We start from the raw sequence: 27,169 nt of genomic DNA, 5'->3' as shown, positions 1-27,169 counted from the left end.
TTTCTTATTGTGGGTCATGGTCAAAAAAGTTTAAAAGGCCCTTTATAGGATGAAATGATAAAATCTAATTATTTTATTCCAAATCAGCAATTTTCCCAACACCATTCAAAGAATAGTCTTTTGTTTCACCAATTGATTTATGAGTCCTTCCTTCGCATGTATTACATTCTAATTTAGGCAGTCAACAAATATTTTTAATCAGCTACTGTGTGCCATACATATGCTACATGGGGGAAATGACACAACGTGAATAAAAAAGTAGTCTCTCTCCTCACTCCTGGAGCTTATACAAAGGCTGAGGTGTGTTACTGGGTTGTCTGTCCTGCTCCGTTGATATTTCTCTAAATTTTTACCCCAGTGCCACAGTTGTTGTCAGTGAACTTGTCATTTATTGAGCAGCAGTTAAGGGCTAGGCATTGTGCAAAGTGCTTTCACACAACACTTCGTTTCATACTTATAATGACGCTATAAATGGTGTTCTTATTCCCACTCTACTGAGTGGGGAAACTGAGGCTATGAGATGCTAGGAATGCTTCCCAAGGTGACTGTATTAGTCCACTCAGGCTGCTATAACAAAGTACCACAGATTGTGTGGCTTATACAACAGGAGTTTATTTTCTCACAGTTCTAGAGGCTGGGAAATCTAAGATCAAGTTTCCAGCAGGGTTTGGATTGTGGTGAGAGCTCTCTCTCCGGCTTGTAGATGGCCGCTTTCTCTTTGTGTCCTCACATGGCCTTTCCTCTGTGCTCACCCTGGGGGAGAGAGAGAGAGAGAGCAATTTCCAAATACAGTCACATAGGGGGTTAAGCTTCAGCATGCGAATTTTGGAAGGACACAATTCAGTCTATAACAGTGACATGTCCGGGAAGTGGTGGAGCCAGATTCAAACCCAAGCCTAATTCCTCCAGTACCTGAATTCTTATTTAACACCATTTCTGTCCAATAAGGCAAATCCCATCTCATTATTTTTATTTTCTTAAAAAAACAAAAAAGCTGTTCTTGTCCATTTATTCTTTCAGATGAACTTCACTAATCACTTTGACATGTTCCACACCAGTAAGAATTGATGTCTTCACACCGCTGAGTTGCCCCATCCAGGAATATGCTATATGCTGTCCCTTGGGGAAGTCACGTGCTTTCCCGCTTATAGTGTCACACATTTCTCGTCAAGGGTTTTCTGAGGCCGTATTTTCTTAGTTTAGTGCTTCTCAAACTTTAATGTGCATTAATCACCTGGGGATTTTCTTAAAAAGCAGACCAGGTCAGCAGGCCTGGGGGCGAGCCTAGGAGTCTACATATCTAGCAAGCTCTCAGGTGACGCGGCTGCAGTGCCAGGAACCACACTTGGAACAGTAAAGTCATAATTGTGCTATTTCAAATGGGATAGTTTAATCTAATATTTTAGAACTTGTGATTCTCTAGAAAAGCCATTGATTTTTATTTGACCAGTTTTGCATATGATTCCTTTCCTGAACCCAGCGAGTTTGCTTGTTGCTGTGGAGACAAGCTGGAGCTTCCAGGGCCAGGGAGAGGGGACCATCATGCTCGTACTAAAAAGGGATCTGTGGTATCCATGCCTGGAAGTCTAGGCAACCAGGACTGGTTGCCTGGCAGCAGCCCCCCTCCCATCCTTATCCCTTACGATGTCACCCTTCTGCCTGATTTAGACTCAGACCCAGTGAATCGTAGAGCCTGGCGTACAGTAGAGTAGGCGCTCAATAAATACTTGCTGGGTCAATGAATCTAGGGCAATTCCCCCCAACAAACTAGTCTTGCAGATGAGGAAACTGAGGTCCAGAGAGAGGAAGCAATCTGTTAGAGCTGACCTACAGGCCTCACTGGAATAAGACCTCAGGTTTCCTGCCTTCTTCTCAGAGTTCCACCTTGCTCTGAGCCCTGAGAAAGACATCAGAGAAGCAGAGGCCCACGTGAGGGAGGTCCCAGAACCACAGAACACATACCTGAGAAGAGACCTTCAAGGTCATCTTACCCAGGGCTTCTTAACCCAGGGTGTGTTGGAACCAGCGTATATAAGCCTGGACCTCACCCCGGAAGAGTCTGATTCAACAGGTCTGTTGTGGGCACCATAGGCTCTGAACAATAGCAAGGTGGGTGATTCAGGTATGCAGCCAGCTTTGGGAACCACTGTCCTGACCCAATCTGCTTGTTTTACTAAAGAGGAAACTGAGTCTGGGAAGGGTAGCAACTTGTGGATGGCCGCACAGACCTATTCCATAGGACCACCTTAAGACCTGACCTACAGGAAGTCAGGAACCACATCCAACCATCGCCTTCCTGACCAGGAGAGGGGAAGAGGAAAGGTACTAGGGCCTGAGGCTACCTTGACAGCTACACCTGGCGTCCCATTTCTCCAAGCTCAGTAATAAGCCAGAAAAGTCTTACGTGTGAGTAGGAGAGCAGTCATTTAAGAGCTATAAGCTGCAAGACGCAGAAAGCTTTCACCTCATCTTTAAAAATGTTGTGCAAGTCATTTGGCAGAGTAATTTAAAAAGTGGAGATCTCTCAAAGCAGAGAGTCAGTGAGACAGTTCACAGCCTGCCTCTGCCACCAGTGTTCGCAAATTACTTAACCTAACCCTCAGTGTCCCCACCTGTAAAATGTGGTCATTAACAGAACCCACCCATATAACCTAGAGCTTAAGTGGATGCTGCTTGGAGCCAGACTGGCTGGTTCAAACCCCAGTTCTGCTGCTTATTAGCTATGTGACTTTTGACAAGCTATTTAGCCTCTTTATGCCTCAATTTCATCACTTGTAAAATGATGCAATAATAGTAATTTCCTCAGAGGGTTGTTGTTGTGAGGATTAAATGAATGAATACATTTCCCTCACCTCTGAGCTTTGGTCCACCTTAGGCCACAGTCCCCATCTCTTCTCTGCCTACATGCACGTCCTTGGCTTTAAATACCATCTGGTTAGTTCCAAATTTACAAGTTGAGCTCCTTCTTCTCCTCTGAACTCTACTCTGAATATCCAACTACCTGATGGACAACTCCTCTCGGGCATCTAATAGATATCTTAAGCCTAAAGTGCCCCAAACTGAACTCTTCATCTCCACCCCTAAACCTGCTCTTTCCAAGGTCTTCCCTATCTCAGTTAACGGCACCTCCATCCTTCCAGCTGCTCAGGCCGAAGTCCTTGGAGTTAGCGCTTAGCAAATTGTGTTGGCTCCACTTTCAAAATATACCTGGAATCTGATCACTTCTCACCACCTCCATTGTAACCACACTCGTCCTTGCCACCGTCATCATTACGCTGCATAGCTTCTTGGTTTCCATGCTTTCGTTTTTATTCACCTCTACTCTATTCTCAATGCTGCATCCAGAGGGAGCCTGTTTAAACAAAGGTCACATCATGACAAGCCTCTCTCCCAAAACCCCCAGTACTTTCTGTTTTAGAGTAAAAGCCAAAGTCCCCACCAGGGTCTATGACGCCTTAGATGGTCTGGTCCCAGCATGTCTGCCGTCATCTTCTTTACACAACACTTTGCCCACCTTGGTCCAGCCAGATGGGCCTCCTTGTGTGTTCCCACACCTCAGAATCTATGCACTTGCTAGCTGCTCTGCCTGAAGCATTTTTACCCCTTTATCCTCAGGGATCGCTCTCTTAACACTTTCAAATCTTCATCCAAAAGTCTCTTTCTAAATGTTACATCTTTCCTGACAGCTCCAGCCCTCCCTATCCTCCTTTCCTTCTTTACTTTCTTTAATAGCACATATGTCCCTCTCATGTTCTATTTATCTAATACACTATTTAATTTACTTACCTACTATGCTGATTATCTGTCTTTTCCCTTTAGAGAATAAGCTCTGTGAAGACTTGAGGACAAGGATCTTTGTCTCTTTTGCTCACTTCTGCATCCTCAGAGCCTGGGACAAAACCTGGCACATAGTAGGTTCCTTCGACGTAGTGGGTTAAGTAAATTTAATGAATACCTGTTAGCTCTAATTATTCTTTTAACATTTTAGAAACAGAGTCAGAAAAAGAACAATTTTAAACATTGACATTTTGTGCTAAAAACTTCCAAACAATGTCTGCGAGCTCACACTAAATGAAAAGGCAGCCTACAGAATCACACATCTACCATGATTGCAAATTTGCAAGATGTATATAAGAGCATAGGCGGAGCACAAAAGTTATATTAATTCTCATCATAGCGTCAGGACTGATTTTTTCTGCTGTTTTCCAACTACACGTACTGTGGGTTTTAAAATAAAATAAGATTTTAACTTACTGAAATATGAACAACATGACATCCTTTATAGAAAAACGAAGCAAAACGATACCTTATCTTTTCTATGCGCCTGGAACAGGTCTGGAAAGATACATTGACCTCGTCGCTGCAGTTATTCCTGGGGAGAAGGGGAGTACATTGTCGGTATTGATTAAACATTTTTCTAAAATGTTTAAGTCATTTACAAAAATAATGTGTTCTTATATTGTGCAATCAGATTTTTTTTAAAACAAGGCTAGAAGGAAACACTTAAAAATCCTTAAAGAAAACAAAGTGTGGTCTATAACTAAAGGCTCCCCACAGCAACAAAATTCCCCTTTCTTTTCGCACCTAAAGGCTCCAGTTCCTTCTCTTAAACAGAGATATTGGGGCTGGAGAGAGACCAGGAGGGCTCCCCCTGCCCGCTGAGGACATGGCTCCAGGTGAGACATCCCAAAGTCCCCAGCCAGTTTTGGGGCAAATGGGGTGAGGGGAACACCACCTTCCCTTCTCCCTGCTTCCAGCAGGACTGTAAAAACTCCTATCAGAGACCCCCAGCACAGGGAGGAAAGTGTGGGTGGATACTGAGTGCCAGTTCCACACAGATTTAGTCTGCCTAGAGAAAAAAAGACTGGAGAGAGACTGTGGCTTCCCAAGGGCCCTCCAGTTCCGTAGATTCCCCCAGCTCCGCCATCTCTGGGCAGCAGCAAAGCTGGTTTCTCTCAAGGGCACACCCACACATGCTGTGTCACTGTGCACTAGCCTCAGATTACAGAAAGCCCTTCGTAAGCCTTCCGTGCCGCTGTTGTGAGAATCTCTCTATGATGTGTTCCAACTCTGCTCACCTCAGGGAACAACTGGGTACAGGGGAAGTTGTCGAGGCCAGTTTGGGGCTCCTTCTTCCCTGTCCTCAGGCACCTCCCCAGCCACTCTCTTTGCCCACTGCCCAGCCCAAGGAGTCCTCTCCTTGCAGCTGACTGAGGATCAGCCTTCCACACCAATCTCCAGGACAGTGAGTTCCATAGCCATAAAGCCCATGCCAATGTCCATTTTCCACACACCGGGCTAGTTTGTAGGGCACAGTGTATAGTGGCCTTTTCCTCCTCACTCCAGGCCTGGCAAGGGCAAAAAAGTGCCAGTTTGTTTCTGGGTCAACCATCAAGCAAAGGATGATTGCCCAGCCTCTCTCCTAGCGCTGCCTCAATGGCACCCCCCCCCCCCACCTCAGCACCCAGCGGGGGGCCTGGAGGATCACTGGACTGGATTACGTGCCCAGAGGACTAGAATTCCTCTACCTGAGTCAGAACATCAGTGACAGCAACAGCCCATGTTCATTTAGTTTCCAGGGCACCTTGATTAACTGGAAGTAGGATTTTAGACTCCAGAGGCTATTGATTCAGTTATCATGTGTGTCTCTCCATCCATTCATGAAACTTCTTCTTTTTTTTTTTTTTTTTGAGGAAGATTAGCCCTGAGCTAGCATCTGCTGCCAATCCTCCTCTTTTTGCTGAGGAAGCCTGGCCCTGAGCTAACATCCGTGCCCATCTTCCTCTACTTTATATGTGGGACGCCTGCCACAGCATGGCTTGCCAAGTGGTGCCATGTCCACACCCAGGATCCGAACCGGCAAACCCCGTGGCGCCGAAGCAGAACGTGCGAACTTAACCACTGCACCACCAGGCCGGCCCCCATTCATCAAACTTCCATGGCCTGCTGACTCTACTTTCTGTGCCTGGCACTGTGCTAGGTTGTAATCTACTAGGAAAGAATCGATAGGTACACAAATGTCTCTACCACAAAGAAGAGCAAGGCAAATGACCACTCCCCCCACCCCTCCACCTAAGGAACGAGGCTAAAAGTTACTCTTACTTGGATAACTAGTTAATTAATAATCTTTATTGAGCACTTACTAGGTATTGGGTGTTTTCATGTATTGATCACATATGGATCCTCACAATAATCTTTGGAGATAGGTACTATATCATTTACACATAAAGAAGAAGACAGAGACTTGCCCAAGGTCACACAGCTACTGAGTACCAAGCTGAGATTCAAAGGCCATGTCCTTCTCCTGACCTTGCTGGCAGCCCCAGGATAAGTACTGCAGGCTCAGGCCACAGAAAGCCACCAGGGAGAGCCAGACTCCCCCAGGCCCCAGCCCAGACTTCCCACCACCCCTTCACAGGCCTCACCCCAATTCCCTCTTCACTCATTCATTCATTCATTTAGTCAAAGACAGTTATTGAGTACCTACTAGGTGCAAAGCTCCTGGGGAATGGATGAATTATACATGACTTTGTCATCAAAGGCTCTCGTAGGAGAGTCTAGTAGATAAATAACTACAATTCATGGTAAAAAGTAAGAAATATAGGTAAAGTGCTAGACCAAGTTTAAGGGAGGGAACAATTACTTTGATTTAGGAGAATCTTTGTGGAGGAAGGGGCACTGAGGTGGACCTTGAGGATGTGTAGGTTTTGATCCCGCAGAGATGTGGGGAAGGGCTGCTGAGAGTCAGGAAACGCCTTAGGCACAGATGTGGAGGCAGGAAGGGATGGAGGGAGAGGGAAGAGGGAAGACTGAGGAGATCGTGTGGTTGGCGGACTGTGCACCTGAAGGGGAGTAGCAGGATACGTTTGGAAACACAGTGGACATTCTGTAAATATTTATTACCTGAAAAATAAAAACAGGACATTTGGGCTGGATTACAGGGACTAAAATGCCAAGCTGCCGAGTCTGGTGCCTGTCTCCTTGCTAACAGGGAGCCATTGACAGGATTTTCTAATGTCCCCTTTGGTGGGTAAGGCCAGGTGGCTGTTCCATCTCGTTCTCTCCCGGCCTCCTCCCCAGAGCTGGTCCCACAGTGTCAGCAGCTCTGTCCTCCACTGCTGTGTCATCATTTACTCTCTTTCAAGTGCCTGGCCCACACCCAGCAGCCCCCACACTGCAAAAAGCTTCCTTCCTGGGGCAGCAGGACGAGTCATTTGGAAACCTCTCTCTGATGAGCTCCGTGATCAAGGTGCTGATACGGCAGGTGGGCCGGCCTCACCGTGTCTCCAGTCTCGGAGGTGAAGGCAGTGGTGAGTTTCGTTGGCCCATCACCTCCGCCTTGAGCCTTGTTCACTTTCACTGCTGGAGACAGTGCGGATGCCTTTGACAATACATTTCATGATCCTGCTTCAGCCGTTTCCTGCCTTTGCCTTTCAAGGTTGCTCGGTCCTGCCGGGGCCCATGCTGGGCCACCCAAGACCAGGCCTCTAACCTACCCCCTCACTGACCACAGTTCCTCGCTGTAGCCTCATGTAGAGGCAATGAGGATGTGGATGTGGGGAAGATGGACTTTCTGCCACTTTACGCCTCCTCTCGGGCAAGCAAGCTAACTGTCCCACTGGGGACCAGTTCATCTCTTGCTCCTCGGAGAGCAGAGTGCTGGGTCTGAAGTCAGAAGAACCGACTGGGTTTCCTCTCCAACTGGACAGACTTATGCAACTCATGAGAACTGCTGAGCCTGGGTGTTCTCACAAATAAAAGAGGCTAAGAATTCTTGGCTGGCTTTCTCCACTGGCTTGAGATGCGGCCCTCCTGAGACAAAGAATGTGAAAGGGCTTCATAAACTGTAAATTAATCTGGGAGTGTTATGATTGTGGTTATTAGTTTGCAAAGATTGAGTTCATGTTATTATTCTCTCTTGGCATCCTGTTCCTTTTCTTTGTAGCTCTTACAGATTTTTGTACTCATAAGTTATCATTATTACTAAGTGAGTTGTGTATTTGTCTCATGCCCACCTCCTCTCCGTAGTGTAAGCTACGATAGGGAGGGAGTCATGTTTAGTTTTGATTCTCATACTTTCCCAGCATCTAGTTCAGTGCCTGGAATGTAATGGAGGCTTAAGGAATAATTAACTGATAAGTTATTTGAGGACCCACCACCCATCCTCACTAAAGACATCGACTAGGCTAGTCTGTCTTGTCTACTGCTAAACCCTGGCACAAGCTGGGTGATTAATAAATGTTTTTTGGAAGTTGAAATGTACAAACCTCCTTAAATACCAGCTTCATTGTGAAATTCTGTTGCTGAGGAATCTGCTGCATTTCTCAGTTTCCCCATCTGCCATCCAAATGCCCAGACAGCTCCCTGTGCCTCTCAGAACCCACCTTCCTTGCCTCTTGTCCTTCTCCCACATCTTCCTCTGCTCCAGTCCAGACAAACTACCCACCATCCTCTCCCCAAGACATGCTTGTACCACCTGCAGGCCTCTGTTGGGACTCAGGCATTCCCTTTACCCTTCCCTCCGAGTTCTGTCTAAACTTCCTTCCTTTCCCTTTAAAAAAGCACATGTAGGGGCCAGCCTGGTGGCACAGTGGTTGGGTATGCACGCTTCGCTTCATGGGCCCAGGGTTCACGGGTTCAGATCCCGGGTACGGACCTATATGACCCATCGTTCTTTGGGCCGTGCTGTGGTGATGTCCCACATACAAGGTAGAATAAGACTGGCACAGATGTTAGCTCAGGGACAATGCTGTGAAAATAGAGGATATTTAAAGTATACACAGGGCCAGCCCCGTGGCCAAATGGTTAAGTTCGCACGCTCCACTTTGACATCCCAGTGTTTCGCCGGTTTGGATCCTGGCCATGACATGGCACCACTCATCAAGCCATGCTGAGGCAGCATCCCACATAGCACAGCTAGAGGCTCTCACAACTAGAATATACAACTAGGTACTAGGGGGCTTTGGTGAGAAGAAGAAAAAAGAAAAAAGAAAGATTGGCAACAGTTGTTAGCTCAGGTGCCAATGTTTAAATAAAATAAAATATACACAAATAAATTTTTTTAAAAAAAACTGTGTGTGTGTGTTTCATAGCACTTTATACCTATGGAGGATTTATGTTTGGAAAAAAGACTTTTACCTTTTTTTTTAAGTACATGATATGTATATGATATTATTCAAAACAAATGAGCAAGATTGGCAGTGCAGGCATTTTATAGGTGTACAGATTAGGACACTAAAACTCAGAGAAGCTTTATTTGTAATTTATATACCTGGAGATTGTGGCTTATTTGTGGATCCATGAAAGCAATTTGTTTGAGTGATCTCCATTAGAGAAAGAAACAGGGAGAGAGACAGAGACAGAGACATGGAAGGAGGGAAGGAGGGAGGAAGAAAGGAAGGGTAGGAAATATGAGTATATCAAACATACTAAGAATAAGTATTATTTGTTAAATGTGTGTGTGTGTGTGTGTGTGTGTGTACACGCCAACTAGGTTGTGATGTAAAACCTGTTTCTTACGATGGGCCATGTTCAAAGTGACTGGGTTACGTGATATGCTGAAGGTTAACTAGCAGAGCTTAAGCTCCACCAATAAGAGTGGAGGCTGAGATGGACCAGAGAGGTGCCAGAGGTGGGAGCCAGCCAGGGTCGGGGGAGGTGTGATCTAAATCTCAGCAGTGCCAGCCTGGGCCCCAGGGAAGCCGGGTATTCTGGGGGAAACCAGCTGTGGGTTGCGGTGCCAATTGTGTGAGATGCCATCAGCTGTTCTAGAGAGGCCTCAGCTACAGCAGCATTTGTGTGGAGAGGTTGGCAGCAGTGCTGGGGTGGGATGGGAGCTCCATGTCAGGGCAAGCCATCTCCGTGTACCATCCTGTGTAGCCTAAGGCGGTGATTCTCAAAGTGTGGCTCCCAGCCCGAGAACATCGGCATCACCTGGCCGCTTGCTAGGAATGTGAATTCTCAGGTTCCTACCCCAGACCTCTGGAATCACAAACTGTGAGGGAAGGCCCAGCAGTCTGTGTTTAACAAGTCCTCCAGGTGATGCTGAGGCATAACGTTTGAGATCCGCCTCCCTAGGAATCCCTGGGATCCACGTTCCTAGGAATGCCCTGTTTGGCATTCTATCTTTGAAGTGTCTCAGAATATTTAGGCAGAGTCTGGTCTAAAAGCAGCCTTGCTGGAAAACAGAAGTGCTGGGTCTCCAATCCAGGCCTTTTGATACAAAATACAGTGTTTTCGCCACAGTTTACGCAGCACGCTCACGCACTGCCTGGTAGATCCTCCTTACTCTGCATGCCTTCCACACTGCTGGACGCAGCCCGCGCTAGGTTCAGTGACACGGTAGATTCATATATATTGCTTTGAAAATGTTCTCAAGTTGCACGTAGATATGAGTGTGCAAACTTGAGGACACGCGTCTGTTCTGCCTTCTCTGTGAGACAAAATGCTGCCAGGGCAGAGCCTAAAGCCCATCTCCCTTGATCTTTACATCTCCTCTCTGGCTGGGGCTCAGCTCCTGCACAGAATGCAAACACCTGATCAAGCACTTGACTCATTTTCTAACCCTGGCCGCACAGCTCACCCCCAGGCCAAGGTTCCCAGACACACTCATGGCCCTTATAACCTTGAGGTAACCTTGATGTGCCTACCCAGCACCTGCAGCCCATTTCCTCCCCGCAGGACTCCTACCTGTTAACTAATGAGAGAGGAGCTATGCGTAGGTGCTGGGTCCCGGCACTGAGAACATTTACCACCCCGCTTCCTGTGTTGATATGTATTGTGCTTTTTGGTCACTGGTGCCTGAGCGAGGTGTTAAGACTCACAACTACTTCCTAGTACTGCCTGAAACTCAGTTTCCACATGTGTGATAAGGTGATAAAAATACCCACCACTTAAAGACTGTTCAGAGGATGAAAGGAAATGATGTGTGTGAAGAGCTTAGCACAGTTCATGGCACATAGCGAGTACCTGATAAACAGCCCATAAAGGGTTTAGGCAGAGTTTTTCCTTTAGATAGCCAGATAAGTGCCTGTCCTTTGCAAAACTGAATCTCTGAGAGAAGGTTGTACGGTCTGGTGGAGAGAGCCCCGGGTTGGGGGCCCACAGGGCTGGCTTCAGACCCTGACTGTGCCGATTACTATCCTTGGAATCAGGAGCAAGGATCTGAGCCTCTGTTTTCTCATCCACCCCCCACAAAAAAATATGGCCAGGGATGATGCCAATACCTCCCACACGAGGTGTTTTGAGGATTAAATATAACTAAATGTCAGATTAACTTAAACATGAAGATCAGGTAAAATTAACTTTAAAAATTATAGGGCTTTGTAGATTGGCAAATGCTATGCAAATATTGCTGTCCTTCTCTTTGGGTGCCTAGAAGGATGCCCAACACTTCCACAGGCTGACTCACTAAGTGGGGACCGGGGGAGCTCTGTTCTGAACAGTTGGGAAACACCCGGATAAAGAGGAGAATAAGATCGCCGCCCAGGTCAGAAAGAGAGTGTCTCAGCTTAGTGAAAGAAATAGGGGAAAAGCCCAACCCATTCCCTGCGTCCCAACACTCTGGGGGACACCTGAATTTTTCTGTGGAACGTGGGAAGTGAACTCCAAGACAAGTGATTATATCTAGTATTTGGAATAGATACAAACTTAATATATCCCATGAACTGTGAAGAAAAATTATTGAGAAAAATCCACCTGAGCTGATGCTAAGCAGCCATCTACCTCAGGCAGACACAAGCCTGCTCTTGGCAGAACCACCAGCAGTCATTCTGATAAGAAGCCTGGAAAACAATCCAGCCTCCAACAGGCTGCCCATGAGGTGGGGATTGGGATCCCACATAGAAATACAAACAAGTTGCATATTGAAATAAAATTTGGGCTGCCTCACTTAGAAGCATCCCCTCCATCTAATCGTCACACACAGGTGGGACTTCTTCCATCTCATCTTTAAAGTCAAGGGGTCACAGCCTAGGCATTTCCCCCTCTATCCTGGGGGGCTAGTCTGGTTTTGGGGTTTGAAGATCATAAGATCATCTTTTCTACCAGCGGCAGGTACTTTCTGAAACTTCTAAGGCAACATTGGAACTCTAGTCAGTAGATATTTACCCATTTAGGGCAAACTGAGTTGACCATCAAAGGTCAGTGGCTGGGTCAAGTGGGCCCTGGGAACCTGTAGTATGTCCCAGCATCTGGAGAGACAGGAAGGACTATCTGAATGGGTTCGTGGTGCAAGAAGCACCAAGAAGTCAAGGGACTGGAGAGGAGTTCAGGTGAGAGTCACAGGTTCCTCTGCTCTGTAAAACTCACATCAGCCAATGAGAAGCTAGTAGATGCCTCACTGCCCCACACCATCACAGCTGAAACTACTGCCACAGCCCACTGCTGCACCTGAGAAGTAGCCCTGAGCCTCCTCCCAAGCCCCTCTTCTGCACCTGCAACACACCAGTGGGAAAGGACAACCATGGGAAGAATAGGAGAGGAGTAGGCCACAAGAGCAATTCCCACCTTGTCCAGTGCACACTCCAACCTCCTCCCGCCTCCTCTTGCGGCCCCGACCAACATCATCATCATCATTATCACTACCATAACCACACCCACCACAACTTGAGTAATTCTTTCCACGTATTTTTTCATGCAGTCCTCATCATCCCCCATACCCCCTACCACACACCCTCCCCTCCAGGCACATCAGGCCTTCACTCTATTCAAACCTTCAATGTCCAGCTCATGTCCCACTTCTTCCACGAAGTTTTCTATGATCTCTGAGAATAGTAGGTTTCTAATGGCATGAAGGAAGTTTCTGCTTTTGGCATTGTCCTGTCAATATTTTCCATCAGGACTTGGATAGACCCAAGGACGGCATGCTTAGCTAAGTTGTCATCACATCAACAGATGACTGAAGCAGCATTTCCAAAGTGTCCCCTTATAGGCTGAGATGAGGGACTAGAACCATCAAAATGAAATGTCTTAGGCATGTTGTCAAGGGGAGTGGGAGCCCACAGGAAAAACCATTTTAATTGCAATTATATAAGTATGGAGTCTTGAACAAGGAAACTCTTATCTTCCTATATTTTCTCCTAGTCAGACAACATCTGAACCATCAGCCAGAAATCACCCAGAGGTCAAAGAAGAGGCTGGCGAGGAACCCAGAAACCACGTCCTTTGAAGAATGGCTGAGGACACTGGGGATGTGTACTTTGGAGAAGAGAAGACTAATGGGGATGTGATCTCTGTCTTCAGAGGGTACTTATTGGAAGAGGAGCTAGGCAGTCTAGACGGAAGGCAGAGCCAAGACCTCTGGGGATGAATTACAGGGAGACAAATTTTGACTCAGCATGAGGAATAAGTTTCTAATGATTAAATCATCCTACATTGAAACGTGATCTCCGCATGGAACAAGTTTTTCACCCTTGGCGATGTTTGACTAATGCTGGGTGCCCACCTAAAGAAGAGGTAGTGACAAGAGTCTTGCATTTGCTGGGGGCAGGGGATGGGGGATGAGGATGGATTGGTTTATCTCCCCAATTCCCTTCCAATTCCTATATGATTCTCTATACTATATTCCTTCCTTATCAATGTCCTTAGAGCAGTAAAAGCTAAGTTGAATATTTCAATGGATTGGAGGGGGAGGGATATCGGGGGGTTGGGCTGGAAGAATGGAAAGTACACAGCAAACTTGGGACACAGGAAACATTGTGCACATCAGCTTCTTCCTGAATGTTTCGGGACCAGAAGTGCAGGAGAGGAACTCAGACCACTTGTCCTGGGACTCTTCCTCCTTAAAAGCAGTTGCTGAAGGCAGTGAATAGAGGAAAGAAAAGACCTCAACAGCAAAAACAGAGGCTGAAAACTCCTCAAGTTGTTGAAGCCCAAGAAAGATGTATCTTTTGGGAGTGATGTGAGGGTTATAAGCAAGGTGTTTGGAGAGAAAGGGGAAGATGAATATGGAGGAAAAGGTGAAGGAGGGCGCTAGAAAGGGTAGAATCCCAGCAAATGGTAATTTGGCTGGAAGGGGAGGATGACAACAAGGATTGAGGTGGGGCAGAGAAACAGCATTTCATGTGTAGATGCCACGGTGTGTGCGGTCATTATTTTCACATCGTTGTGGACCAAGAGAGGAAATGCCCTCTCCTGGAAGAAGAAACACAAAGATGACACTTGGGGGCCCTTAAGGCAGAGTTGAGGGAAAGGAAAGGGGTTCTACGAGTCTATAAGAGTGGCAGCCTGGTGTAGCAGAGAAAACACTGAATATGGAGTCAGGAAATCTGGGTTCAAGTCCCGGCTCTGCCAGTGGTGAGCTGTAGATCCCGGGGACATTACTCTCCCTCTAGGGACCTCAGGATCCTCCAGTGTAAAAATCTGCTCTAGCTGGGTAGTCTATGATGTTAATAATGTATGTGCCAATCAAGTTAATTTGTAGCTAGAACATCACTATTTTTGAGTCAGAAAACGACTCTGTGACTTTATTTTTTTGTGCTTGGTAATTTGGGTAATTTCATTTTTGTCTTCCAGTAACGTTTTAGAGTTTTCCTTTTGAAAATTTCTAAATTATCTCTTCTAAACTTGAGCTGGAAAGGGAAGGGGTTCTGCCCCTGCCTTGGCAGAAGGAGGGTAGCAAGTAGAGTGGCCAGGTGTCCCAATTTGCCTGGGACTGAGGGGTTTCCCAGGACAAGGGACTTTCAGTCCTGGGCCAACTGGATGATTGGTTGCCCCAGTGGTGAAAAGATGAGGGTTTGGAGGTGGCTTGTAGCAGAGGTCCTAGAAGGGCTCTCCTCTTGTTCCCTTTCTATGTGGAGATTCCCTCATGGTCCCACTGAGTGCTGTGGTGGTTTTAATTACAAGGTGCGGCTCCCTTATTGGGAAGCTGGTGGAGATCAGGGAGGAGAAGCAAGGGGCAGCTTCATACCAGTCATAAGCCCCAAGTCAGACAACTATTGCCGGGAAAGAAGCTGAAATGCTTGACTAGCACTGATGCTGTGGGGATTTTCCCTTTTTCTTCAAAAAAACAGAAAAGACCCAGTGGAAAAAAAAAAAAGTGATGAGTTGTGAGGCAGACAGTGGGTCCTACGCAGCCCCAGGAGACGGTGCGCAGCTCATTTGTTTAAATTTGCAGCTGACGGCTGCCTCCTCTCTATAGGGACCAGGCAAAGAGCTGCTGAACATCAGACAGTGACCAGTCTGGTGACGTACAGCTACAGCCATGAACTACCCCTTAACCTTGGACATGGACCTCACGAACTACAACTTGGAGGACCTGGTGAGTAGGGATAGAGGGCTCATGGTCGCCCAGGCCTTACTTGGAATTCTAAACATCCTGTGCCCGGGGCCCAAGGAAAAGGGGAGTCCCCTCCCACTGTGGATTGGCAGAATCTAGACAGGCCCATTGACATCTACCTTTTAAGATTTTATTTCCCATTCCACGGAGGAAGCAGATAAATAGAGCTGTTGCCTTAAAGAGACGTTCTTTAGAGGAGGTTGGAAGTATGGGTTCAGGTCCTGCATCCTCCCTGACTGCTGTGTGACCTAGAACAAGTCACTTTGCCTCTCCATTCATCAACGGGGGATGCTCTGCTTACCTCTTAAAGCTGCAATAAGGGGCTAGACGGGAAAGTACTTTGAACGTTTTCTGAATGCCAGGAGGCTGGCATTGCCAGCCAATCAGTCAGTGTATACTTATTCATCTCTTGCTGTGTGATTATATTATCGGGATACTACATTTGGTATTGGACCGAGACGTTGAGGGCCTGGTCTTGGCCCTCAAATAAGTTACAGTCTAGCCGAGAAGAAGAAAATCACTCAATGGAAGCTCTTAGACAATCATTACGTGCTAAACCGAAGAAGTGTGAGACCAAGTGGTCAGCAAGGGAGAGGACCCCAGTGGGCTGGAGTCAGGGAGCAAGGGGTGCCAGGTCAGTGAGAGAACTCTGTGTGAATCCTAGAAGTGTTTTAGAGCATGTTGTGGCCTCCCTCAAAGGACTGGAATCTCTAGAGATAGGGTATTCTTGGATGGGCTGAGAACTTGGTCCCCAGCATCGCTCTCTGCTACCCACCGAAGTCTCTCCCATGAAGCAGAGTGGTTCAGTTGGCTTAGCTGTCACTGGGCTCCCAAAGGATATGTGTGGGGAACAGCTCAGCCAGAGACCTTAGGGCTCCTTTGTGCGGGCAGCAGAGCGCTGTTTGTAAGGATCTTTTGGAAACTTCTTTGTGGTCTGTCATCCCTTTCCTCCACTGCCAATGGCACTTGTAAGAAAGGACTTCTCTCTGAGCTGCACTCTGGGCTTTCTTTTATACCCACCAGCTCTCCTGACCCTAAGCTCACCCTGAGATGTTCCCCACTCCCTCCAGCTCCCCAAGCTAGAGTCTGTACTGTAACTCCACCAACCGTTCCCAGACTTGCTTGGAAAAGTCTGCCTCTCACTTGCTCAGATCTCGAGGCTTGGAAGTATGAGAAGAACATGCAGGAAGGTGAGAGGAAGGGCTAATTACCCAAAGTCAGATCTTTCAGATTCAATCCCCATGTAAAAGCAGAGCCAGGACCATCAGCCTAATCAGACGTGCTGCGTAAGTTGTGGGACCCAGTGAAAAATGAAAATGCAGGGCCCCTTGTTCAAAAATTGTTAAGAATTTCAAGATAGCAATGGCAGAGTACTAAGACAAGGCCCGGGCTCTTCTAAGTGCAGGGTTGTGTGTGACTGCATGGGTCGCACGCCCATGAAGCTGACCCTGAGTCCAATCCCAGAGTCTGGGCGATACCCTACATCAGACTAAAGCTCCACTGCCCTGGCAAGGCAATGTGCTCCCACCCGGGCCCCCAGTCTGGGCTCCTGGCCCCACCTGATTAGGTTACTGGGTGTCTTCCTCTGCCTGTAGCTTCAAGCTGACCACGAGCCCTGACCCACTTGAATATCATAGTAACTCGAGACCTGGCTGGTCCTGGCTTCTGAGAAACCTCAAGAGTTTCCCCTAATTGCATGCCTCACTCCACTGGGTGACCTACTAGAGCCAGGTGGTGGCGAGGGACAGCAGGGCATGTCCTATATATCAAAGAAAACCTACCGGTCAGGGAGAGAGACCTGGTGACTTGCTTCATGTCATCCCTCAAATGAGTGGTCTTGGGCTAGGCATCCCAGCATGCTGGGACCCTTTCAGTCAGGGTCTAGCCAGGAGCCCAGGAGTCCTTGGACCATCCGGGCTCTGGAGCTCTTCTTCAATCAGCTCCCAGCGCCTTGTCCCGCCTTCACTTACCTCCTGTACACTCTCTCTCGGGCTGTTGCTCCCTCAGGAGCACAGACCCTCTCCGTCTACCCTCGCCCACTCACAGCAGGGCGTTGAGCAGTTTTATTTGTCTCCCCGACAGTGTCTCACAGCACATGGGCCCTGGGATGGCAGAGTAGCAGAAGAGTCTTGCAGGCAGTAGCTTCTCAATAAGCATTTATTGATTTGTGCCGTATTGAAGGTCTCAGCTCGTTGTTTCTCTCTGGATTTAGTCCCACTTCTACTCCTTTTGCTTCCTATTGCCAGCCTTGTCCTTGTCCAAAGCACGCATTGGTTCACTTTCCTAGAACACTGGCTTCTACACTCCAACGTTGGGTTAATAACAGGACGCTCTGGGCCATAAGCCACCTGTTGGTCATCCTGTCTTCCCCTCCTCCTCTTGAATTCTAAGATCAACTCTAGCCACTTAAAATGGCCATTTTCTTAAGATGGGCTGCTAACTCCCATGAACGGAGGATCCATACGGAAAAAATCTAGATAGCTAGGTACCAGGAACAAGGATCCAGATCCCTGGGGTGGGCATACCAGGGACCACCCTGCTGGGAAGGCAGATCTAGGCAGACCTAGAAAAGTCTCTGTTCACAGGAATCCATCTGAGAGTGTGGAGAACCAGGGCCTGGGCGGGGGCACCTACAGGGGCCAGTCATAAACTGCACCTCCAGCCGTACCCTACACACCAACCAGAAAAGGAAGCTGCTACAGAGCAGGGTTAAGCTGGTCGAGCCTCAGGGCCTGGTTTCCCCTGACCCCTTCTCCAGTGACAGCCCCCACAAACTCTGACTTCAGCGTGATCAGAGCATCACAGGTTGAAAAACCCATCCACATGTACTGTCTCATTTCATCAAGGAGATGTAAAGAAGAGGAACCAAAACCAGCTCAGGCCATTTCTGGGCTTTACCTTGGGGGAGGGGAGGATCCACTCCCCTAACCAGGTCAAAAGTCCCAGAGGAACCCCAGTGGAGAAGGCCCCAACTGGGGGTTATTAGGGGCGCCCAGGATAAGGGAGCGACCCAGGGCCACCCTAGGGAGGGGGCGGTGTGCGGTGAATCTGGGCTCAGGCACACAGATCACAGTCTGCATTAGGAACTCTTGTCTTCCTCGAGAATACAGACTGGCTGATTCCACTCCTCTGGCAAAACAATGTGAAAAATGGCCATGGATTCAGCACTGAGAATCAGGACACAAGAATGAGTCTTCTTTCAGGAACGATGGGACAAAATATTTCAAATCAGTACGGACTGAGGAGATGGTTTCAAGATGTTGCTGTACACACCTAGGAGACATGTCTACCTGTCCCTCGGACTGTGTGACTCTGTCCCCAAAGCGCAAATTGATTTGGGGTGCCAAGTGGGGGTGCTCTTAAACCTAGACTCAGTTCAGAGGAAAGGATAGCTTAAAGTCTCCCCCAGAAGATCATCCAGAGTAGTACCATGTTTCTAATGGACAAAACCCTTAGGTGGAGATAGAAGAGGAGACTGGCAGGTTTGTTTCTGAAGTGTTGGCTAGGGGACAGGAGGAAGATGTGACAACTGGTAAGCCAGAATCTCATATGGTCTTTAGGGAGTGTGGGCCCTCTAAAGGAAGAATGAGGTAAGGGATATAGACCTCTACCCTAGCCCCTTGGCCCAATCTCATTCCTCCAGACCCCTGCACCCCTCAAGCCACTGAAGGCTGGAATGAGAGATGCCCTGGCTGGCGCCACTCACAGCTCCTGACTCTTGGCTGGGAATATCCAGACAGGGACATAAAGGAGATGGAGCCTGTGTGCTCTCTACGGCCAGAGCAATGATCCGCATCTGTGCGCAGATGCCTCTTGCAGCCAGAATGACTCAGGGCCCTGGAGGCCTGGAGTTTGGCCTGAATGAGCCATGTACTCAGCAGCCCTGGCCCCTCCAGGGGGCTGAGAAGCAAGGTCAGGCTGGGGCATTCAGTGGCTTCAGGACAGACAGACTAGAAGCAAACAGCTCCCACCAGCTGCTGAGCTAGATGAAGATCAGGCTAAGAACTAGCTCAGCCTTGGGCAGGGCACGACAGCCAGAGAATCTGAGCATCTGGGAGCTAGGAGCAACAGGCATTTGAGGGCAGGGCCCAGCCTCCTTTCCAGGGCAGGAATCCCTTCCCACACACTTGGGCTCAAACATTCCTCTTCCTCTCAAGGGTTGGACAGTTCTGCCTGTTAGAAGGTTCTTTCTCCTTTGACTGAAACACCCCTGATCCCAACCTCTGCCCATTCCTCCTAGTCTGCCTTCAAGAACCTCACACAATCAGCCCATCCTGCCCTCTTGCCCAGGGGGCCTCTTTCCAATCCTTGAAGAAGACGGCTCTCCTGAACTCAATCTTCTCTTCCCTAGACTCTACGGCCCCGTACCTGAAGACTTCCTCCCACGGTGGGGATTTCCAGGCCTCTCAGCAAACTGGTCACCCTTGTCCAGACCAAACAAACTGGGTTGATGCCAGCTGCCCACCTACAGGTTTCTGTTCACCTAGAATAAGGCAGCCCTTCTGGCAGCCACGTCACCCTGTTGACTCATTTTAATCTTGCAGACAACAAACTCTCGGGTCTTTTTCTCATAAACTTTTGTTAAGCCAGGTCTTCCCTAACTTGTCCCTGGACAGTTGAAGTTTGAAGCCTGAGTCTAGGTCTCTATATTTTTCCCTATCAATTCCATACAGTCAGTTTGGGCATGTAGTTCCAGGGTGTGGAGAACTCTGCATTGTCTGAAAGTGTCCACCAGCCATGTCATCCAAGACAGGGCTGAGAGTGTAAAAGAGGAGAGGATCCAGGACAGACCCCCGAGGAATGCCCTAGACATGCCCTGCCCAATCTGCTGACACAGAATCCCAGGCAGCAAATGTTTGCTGAGCTTCTCACTGGCCAGTGCAGGGCAGCGAGGCAGCCTCATTATTTGGAGAAGTCAGAGGGGGCTTGGAGACCTTAATTATCCAGGCGGGGGGGCCTGGGTCCTACAGTGGCTCTTGAGGAAGGAGAGAAGAAAGACGCAGAAGGAGGAGGGGAGTGGAGGAGAAGAACAACATTTGTAATCCCACCAGGGGCCGAGCACCTTGATCTCTTCCTCCATCTTCCCTTCTCCTGGGACCTCAATACCAGGACACAAAACGTTCAAGCCCCTTCTCCTGCCTCGTCCCCAGCGCTCAAGCAATTTTCTACTGGATTCCTGGCTTGGTGCTCAGTTTCATCTGGTCATCATGTTTTCTTGCTTCTTTGGGGCATGAGTCCCTGGCCTCTGTGTAGGCTATTGTCTGCTGGGTCCTTACCTATGCCACACACTGTCATGGCCCCACCTGGGCACATGTCTGTGTCTATACAAGGTGCATGCTGCTGTCAGAGTGGGTGCATGCTGAGGACCTTGGGTTCCTGCAGCTCTTCCTGTCAGAGAAGGAGTGAGTGCTTGGCCAGACCACCTGCACTGTGCTCCCTCTGGGCGTGAGTCCCGGGGGGCTCCCTTCTGTGCCCCACTCCCCATGCTATTCAGGATTTCTGAGTCTCAACTTCCCACCAGACCACAGCCAACCTTGCTTTGATACCTCTCTCCATGGTTTGGGGAAGGGTGGGGGTGTCTGATCTCCTAGGTATGGGAAGTGGCTTTAACAGGTGCCACATCTGAGCCCCCAAAATGTCTGTTTGACACCTCCTGCGGAGATGTACTGCCAATTCCCGGCACCCCTCAAACCAGCTTCCTCCCATGCTCCCCTCTCTGCCTGACCACCTTGCCAAACAAATACCTCTTGGCAAGAAGGAAGAGACGGTCCCCCCACCCAACCCTCCTCTAAACCTGGGTTCTCAGGAGACAGGGACTCTGGGGTCCTGGGGACATGCTCCGCTGCATTGATTTTAAATGAGCAGTAAACCAGTCAACCTGGATGTTTTAGAGGGGAAGGACTTGAGTGGTTCTCATAAAGGGCCTTTGGGACCAGACAGGCTGTCTGCACCTAAACCCTCCACCGCACGTGGAACAGCCGAGCTCTCACCACTGCGAAGTTAGGTGGAGTCCTGCCCCACAGACTGCCCCAAGACTGGCATCTCTCCTCTCTGTGTCTGAATTGCTTTGCTCTGTGTGAAGACTGCTCGTCTCACTGTTTGCCTCTTTAACTCCTGCTGAATTCCAGGTCAGGGCAAATGGTTATATATTCATTGACGATACTGGAAATAACTCCCAATACAGAGAGAGAACCCAAGATAAGCTCTAGGCTGTCAAGGGCATTGGGAGGAGGAAGGAACTGAAGAAGGATGAAAAGCAGTGTCTGAGTCTCCTCTGAGCACAGAGGACTTGCCTAAAGTCCCAGAATACAAGGGCCCCTGGCCTTTCCTGGGAAACTGCTCTCAGAGCAGTTCAGCACACATCTGTTGCATGTCCATCATGTGTAAAGCACATGATCCTGTAAGGGAGACAGAAGGCCTGCCTCCAGGAGCTCACCATCTAGGGTGGAAATGGACATCCCAACCCTGAGTGCCTAACAAAGGCACATGTAATGCAAGAAATGGGAATGTAATTCCGAGTGGAAGAGCTAGGAAGGATGTAGGAAGGTGGGCTTGAACTGGGCCTTGAAGGAAGCATAGGTATTAGATGGTAAACTTGGAAAGAAAGGACTGCTCAGCAACAGGAAGAGTTTGAGGAAAGTTTTGGAGACAGGAATGTGTCAGGGTGTTGGGGGCAGGCAGCCAGTAGAATGATGAACCTGGAGGGTAGGCTGCCTAAAGCGGTAAAGTAGAAGATGAGGTTTGATGGTCAGAGGAATATATATTTTCTGGAAATTTAAAGGCCCTGTTGGGGAGTTTAGACCTCACCCTGCAAGTCCATGGTTTTCAAATGAAAATAGAACCTTTTGTTTTTCCTAAAGATTGGCACCTGAGCTAACAACTTGCCAATCTCTTTTTTTTTTTTTGCTTTTTCTCCCCAAACTCTCCCCAGTACATAGTTGTATACTTTTAGTTGTGGGTCCCTCTAGTTGTAGCATGTGGGACGCCGCCTCAACATGGCCTGATGAGTGGCGCCATGTCCGCGCCCAGGATCTGAACCAGAGAAACCCTGGGCCGCCTAAGCAGAGCGCACGAACTTAACCACTCAGCCACAGGGCCAGCCCCAGAACCATTTTCTTAAACAAAAGCTTATGTGTGAAATACCACATGAGACAAAAGTGGAAAGCTCTGGTTTAAAGGCAGGGAGGGGGGATTGGTCCCTGCCCGGCCCTGGCCCCAGGAGAATCCTGCGACGAAAGTCCATGGAATCTTGCTGTATGGGATGCCCTGCAAATGGCTCTGAAATCTAGCAATATGGTGAAACACCCCCTCAGAGGACATGCAGACAGGCCTCATTTCTTTCTGAGCACGGCATTGCCTTCTGTCGTGTGAATGCACTGGCGTGGCTTACTCCAATCTTCTACTGATGAACTTGATCATGAACATGAATTTTTCTTATAATTGGCTTTGCTATTCAATGTTCAATGACATTGAAGAAAAAAAAAAGATAAAGACAAACAGAAAAGAAAACCACTGCTTATAGGTAACAGGGAACCAGTAAAGGACTTTATGCAGGAAAGTAATGTGATGGGATTTGTGGGGCCTCTGCGTAGCAGATGGACGAGAGTGGAGAAGTTGGCAGGAATGGCACCTGGGGGAGACAGTAGTCCTGAGAATTAGGGTGAAGAAGGGCTGGACTGAGGTGATGGCAGAAGGTTGCTGGGGGTGGGGGGTGGGCAGATGGACCTGCCATTGCACTAATGTATACCCCCATCTCCTTCTCCCAGCACCTCTTACCCCAGGGACCAGAAGGAAAGACCCAGATTGGGGAAGGGGTCTGCCCATCACTGAGAGTGAGCATATGACCAACAAGTGGGGCCTCTGGGTGCTGGTGCATCCACCCCCTGCTTGCGAGAGACCCTCAATCTCCTGGAAAGAGGGCAGCATGAGACCACCCAGAGCCTGGGGGCAGAGTACCGTCTCCCATCCTCTCCCTCCCTGAGGCTCATCGTTTATGGAAGCATCTTTCCGAACCCACACAAGTTGGTTATAAATGGTTTTGAAACGCCGTGGGGAGGGATCTGGTTTGGGGAGGGGTGGGAAGAATAGAGCTGGGAAGTGAGGAGGAGCAGGTGCAGGGGGACAGCTGTGAGTGAAAGGTATGAAAACAGGCACTGTGTCTTCCTTTGCGGTTAGCTGAGTAAACAACCTGAGTGCTAGGGGGTGGGGAGGGGACAAGGGTGGGGAGGAGGAGGCTGGGGAGGAGGGAGCTTCCGGAGACAGAGTGGGCACATCCCCTTCACTTGGAACAGGCTCCCCCCACCCCACCCCCCGCCCCCACTTCCTTCTGCTTCTGGGCTTTCTGCTTCTGAAGCTTTCCTTGCTGTCAGCAGAGAAGGGAGTTTGCTAGTGATGGGAAGTAGCAGGGAGGGAAGCCCAGGCAGTGCTGCGTGTGGTGGAAGCATTGGCTCTGCAGTTAGATCAATATGGGTTCAAACAGACCTGATCTTTAGCCGGACTCACCAGTAAAATAGAAATATTGCATATCTTGAGCCTGTCATGCAAATTAAACAAAACAGAGGCTATTACTACAATTTCAGTTATAGTGAAGACAGTCAGGAATAAGGAACAAATCAAGAGGAAGCCAGTGGGCCACTGCAGCATCCGCCCCCTCAGCAAGATCCTGGGTTTTAGTGCCTACTGTTCTGTTCAGAATTGGAACAGATGGCTCCTTGTCCCAACCACCTCCATTCCCAAAAACGAAGTCCTGATTCCAGCCCCTGAGTCTGCAGCCTTCCGTACCTGAGGACACACAAACACAAAATAACTTACGGATGCACAGCCCTTCAGAGTTTACGAAGCATATCCTCAGTATGTATCTCCTTTCATCTTCGTCACGACCCGGTGAGGAATTGGTCCCTTTTATAGAGGAAAACTGAAGTTGGGAAAGGCAAAGTGACTTGCTCAAGGACACACAAATGGAAAGTGGGGTTGGGTCAGTGGGATGTATTGGGAGTGCTGGGACAAAAGCAGTTAGCCTCTGGGTGGGGGTAGGAAAAATCTACAGGAGACTCAGCATCCTTCTCCAAGAGGAAAGCCAGGTCCTCACTTCCTTCCCCTTCTGTCTCCTTGCCCCTGCAGTACAAGGAATTGGGCAGCTACAATGACAGCTCGGAGCCCCCCGTGGTGGAAAATCACCTCTGCTCTACAGTTGAGGGGCCCCTCCTGACCTCCTTCAAGGCCGTGTTCATGCCTATGGCCTATGGCCTCATCTTCCTTCTGGGTATGATGGGCAACATCCTGGTGCTGGTGATCCTGGAGCGGCACCGGCAAACACGCAACTCCACCGAGACCTTCCTGTTCCACCTGGCGTTGGCTGACCTCCTTCTGGTCCTCATCCTGCCTTTTGCTGTGGCCGAGGGCTTTGTGGGCTGGGTCCTGGGCACCGGCCTCTGCAAAACTGTGATCGCCCTGCACAAGATCAACTTCTACTGCAGCAGCCTGCTCCTGGCCTGCATTGCTGTGGACCGCTACCTGGCCATTGTCCACTCCGTCCATGCTTACCGCCACCGCCGCCTCCACTCCATCCACATCACCTGTATAACCATTTGGCTGGCGGGCCTCCTCTTCGCCTTGCCAGAGCTTCTCTTCGCCAAGGTCAGCCAACCCCATCACAATGGCTCTCTGCCCCGCTGTACCTTCTCCCAAGAGAACCAAGCTGAAACCAATGCCTGGTTCACCTCCCGCTTCCTCTACCATATCGGAGGATTCCTGCTGCCAATGCTGGTGATGGGGTGGTGTTATGTAGGGGTGGTACACAGGCTGTGCCAGGCCCAGCGGCGCCCTCAGCGGCAGAAGGCAGTCAGGGTGGCCATCCTGGTGACGAGTGTCTTCTTTCTCTGCTGGTCACCCTACCACATCATCATCTTCCTGGACACCCTGGCGAGGCTGAAGGCCATGGTCAATAGCTGTGATCAGAATGGCTATCTCTCTGTGGCCATCACCTTGAGTGAGTTCCTGGGCCTGGCCCACTGCTGCCTCAATCCCATGCTCTACACTTTCGTTGGCGTGAAGTTCCGTAGTGACCTGTCACGGCTTCTGACCAAGCTGGGCTGTGCCGGCCCCGCCTCCCTCTGCCAGTTCTTGCCTAGTTGGCACAAGAGCAGTCTCTCTGAGTCAGAGAATGCCACCTCCCTCACCACCTTCTAGCTCCCAGCTCCCCTCTGTTTCTGCTTTCCTTGGCGGATGCAGTGATGCTGGAACCCCTTCCAACAGGATCTGGGAGTCTAAGAGCTCACCTTGGCCTGTGTCCTCATATGGGGCAGCTAGATGAACCAACTCCTCTTTCCAGGAGATCCCTGCCAGCTCTTCTCCCAGCCATGGGACTTGGCTGGAGTCCAGGTAGGCGAAAGCAGCCCAAAGGCAAAGCAAAGGACACCTGTGCCTGCCTACATCACCTTGGGCTGAGAGGACCCCACACAGCTTCTCTCATCTTAACCATCTAAAGCTCAAGAAAGAATTTTTACTTCTGCCCTTGCCAATAGGGAAAGTCAATCCCCTTCCAGAACACACTCTATCATCTTTTGGGCCACTGACCTCCACGACTACCCACCTCTCCTCCTACCCTACCTGCTGAAAGAAGCTAGAAGCTGAGGACCAGGGGATGGATGGAGGTTAAGGCTGAGGAAAGACCAGCTGGCAACAGAGTGTGGCCTTAACATGTCTCAGTCCCTAAAAAACACAGACATTCTGCCAGGCCTCCAGCCTGCAGCATCTTGACCAAGCAGGAAGCTCAGATTGACCCAGTCCAGGTAGCTGCCTCTGGTTCTGACCAAAATGGTGCTGGGCCAGCCCCATGTCACTGGGTCCTTGGAGGTCTGCAGATTGAGGACAGACTTCAGGTGCCCTCAGAGACCAGGCAGTGTCCCAGGGAAGAACTAGAGCCAAGCCGGCAGAGAGGAGCCCAAGTGCGGCAAGACAAGATTCCCCTTCCCCAGCCCTACGGAGGGACAAGTACAAACCGAAGCCAGCTGTCGTCTCTGCCCAGGGTACAGAGCTCCCAGGGTGGGCCAGGGGCAGCTAGATCTAGGGCCTTGGTGGGCCTGGGCACTGATGGGGAAGGAGCAGACTCTCTCCTCCCTGCCCCCATCCCTGCAAACTACACAGCAGGGGAAACTCCTCAAGCAGCAGAGGGGTCTTGACTGCAGCACAGGGAGCACTTAGCCAAGAGTCAGAAGGGAGATGGAGATCTCCTGAGGAGCAAGACAGACTGACAGGGGCCAAGGGGGTCATCTCATCCAGCTCCCTGCCTGCAGGCCAAGCCCAGAGCACGCAGTCTGTCTGGGCCTCAGCAAGCGCTGCAGCATCCCCTTAGGAAGGACGGTGCGGAAAAGCAGGCCTGGGCAGGGAAGTCCCCAGGCCCCAGGAAGCAGGGCCCTGCCCCCAGAGGATACCACTCAGATGGAACCAGAGGAAGCGGCTCTGCGCTCGCCCGCCTGCCCGGGAGGGCTGACCCTCCCTCCTTCCCAGCCTCTGTCTGTCTAGGGAGGGACGACAGGGACCCCAGCACTTGCTGAGGAAACTTCTGGGTTGCTCAGTCCCACTCAAGCCAGTCAGCCAAGCTCCCTAGGAGGCCCCCATGGGGGAATCAGAGCTGTGACCAGGGGACAGTGTCTTCACGTGGAACAATGGGGAAACCCTGGAGCCCCCCTTTTTTCTCCTAGCATCCAGTGGTAAGCTGGGCAGTGGAGAAGCCAGACAAGGAAGTAACAAGGCAAAAGGCTTGATTTTTAATTTTCTCTTTTTAATAAAAAGGCACCTATAAAACAGGTCAATACAGTACAGGCAGCACAGAGACCCCCGGAACAAGCCTAAAAATTGTTTCAAAATAAAAACCGAAAAGATGTCTTCACA

The 27,169-nt window shown here is 49.4% G+C and overlaps 1 protein-coding gene and 1 long non-coding RNA gene across 5 annotated transcripts; one reads left to right on the top strand and one right to left on the bottom strand.

Moving 5' to 3' along the window:
- LOC106840291 (uncharacterized) lies at nt 1-24,386 on the bottom strand. Of its 4 annotated transcripts, none has more exons than XR_011495670.1 (5): nt 17,248-24,386; nt 4,307-4,372; nt 3,787-3,919; nt 3,208-3,352; nt 1-753 (listed from the first exon to the last, which is right to left on the bottom strand). It is a non-coding gene; the product is annotated as an uncharacterized lncRNA (long non-coding RNA). The 4 variants fall into 4 exon arrangements; XR_006516840.2 differs by having other exon boundaries at nt 24,089-24,386; XR_011495671.1 differs by lacking the exon at nt 17,248-24,386 and adding an exon at nt 5,079-5,645.
- Nucleotides 15,045-27,169, top strand: CXCR5 (C-X-C motif chemokine receptor 5). The gene is made up of 2 exons (XM_014855640.3): nt 15,045-15,259; nt 24,398-27,169. Exons 1-2 carry the CDS (start codon nt 15,203-15,205, stop codon nt 25,463-25,465), a joined length of 1,125 nt encoding a protein of 374 aa, XP_014711126.1. The 5' UTR covers nt 15,045-15,202; the 3' UTR covers nt 25,466-27,169.

Source organism: Equus asinus, chromosome 20 (assembly GCF_041296235.1).
Source record: "Equus asinus isolate D_3611 breed Donkey chromosome 20, EquAss-T2T_v2, whole genome shotgun sequence".
Classification (NCBI taxonomy): domain Eukaryota; kingdom Metazoa; phylum Chordata; class Mammalia; order Perissodactyla; family Equidae; genus Equus; species Equus asinus.
The sequence above is the reverse complement of the archived record's forward strand: the minus strand, read 5'-3'. Positions and strand labels throughout refer to the sequence as shown.

Bases quoted from the DNA above. Each gene is read 5' to 3' on its own strand.
- CXCR5 (XM_014855640.3), top strand. From the start codon at position 15,203: ATGAACTACCCCTTAACCTTGGACATGGACCTCACGAACTACAACTTG. The intron at 15,260-24,397 runs GTGAGTAGGGAT...TTGCCCCTGCAG, and splicing joins ACTACAACTTGGAGGACCTG to TACAAGGAATTGGGCAGCTA.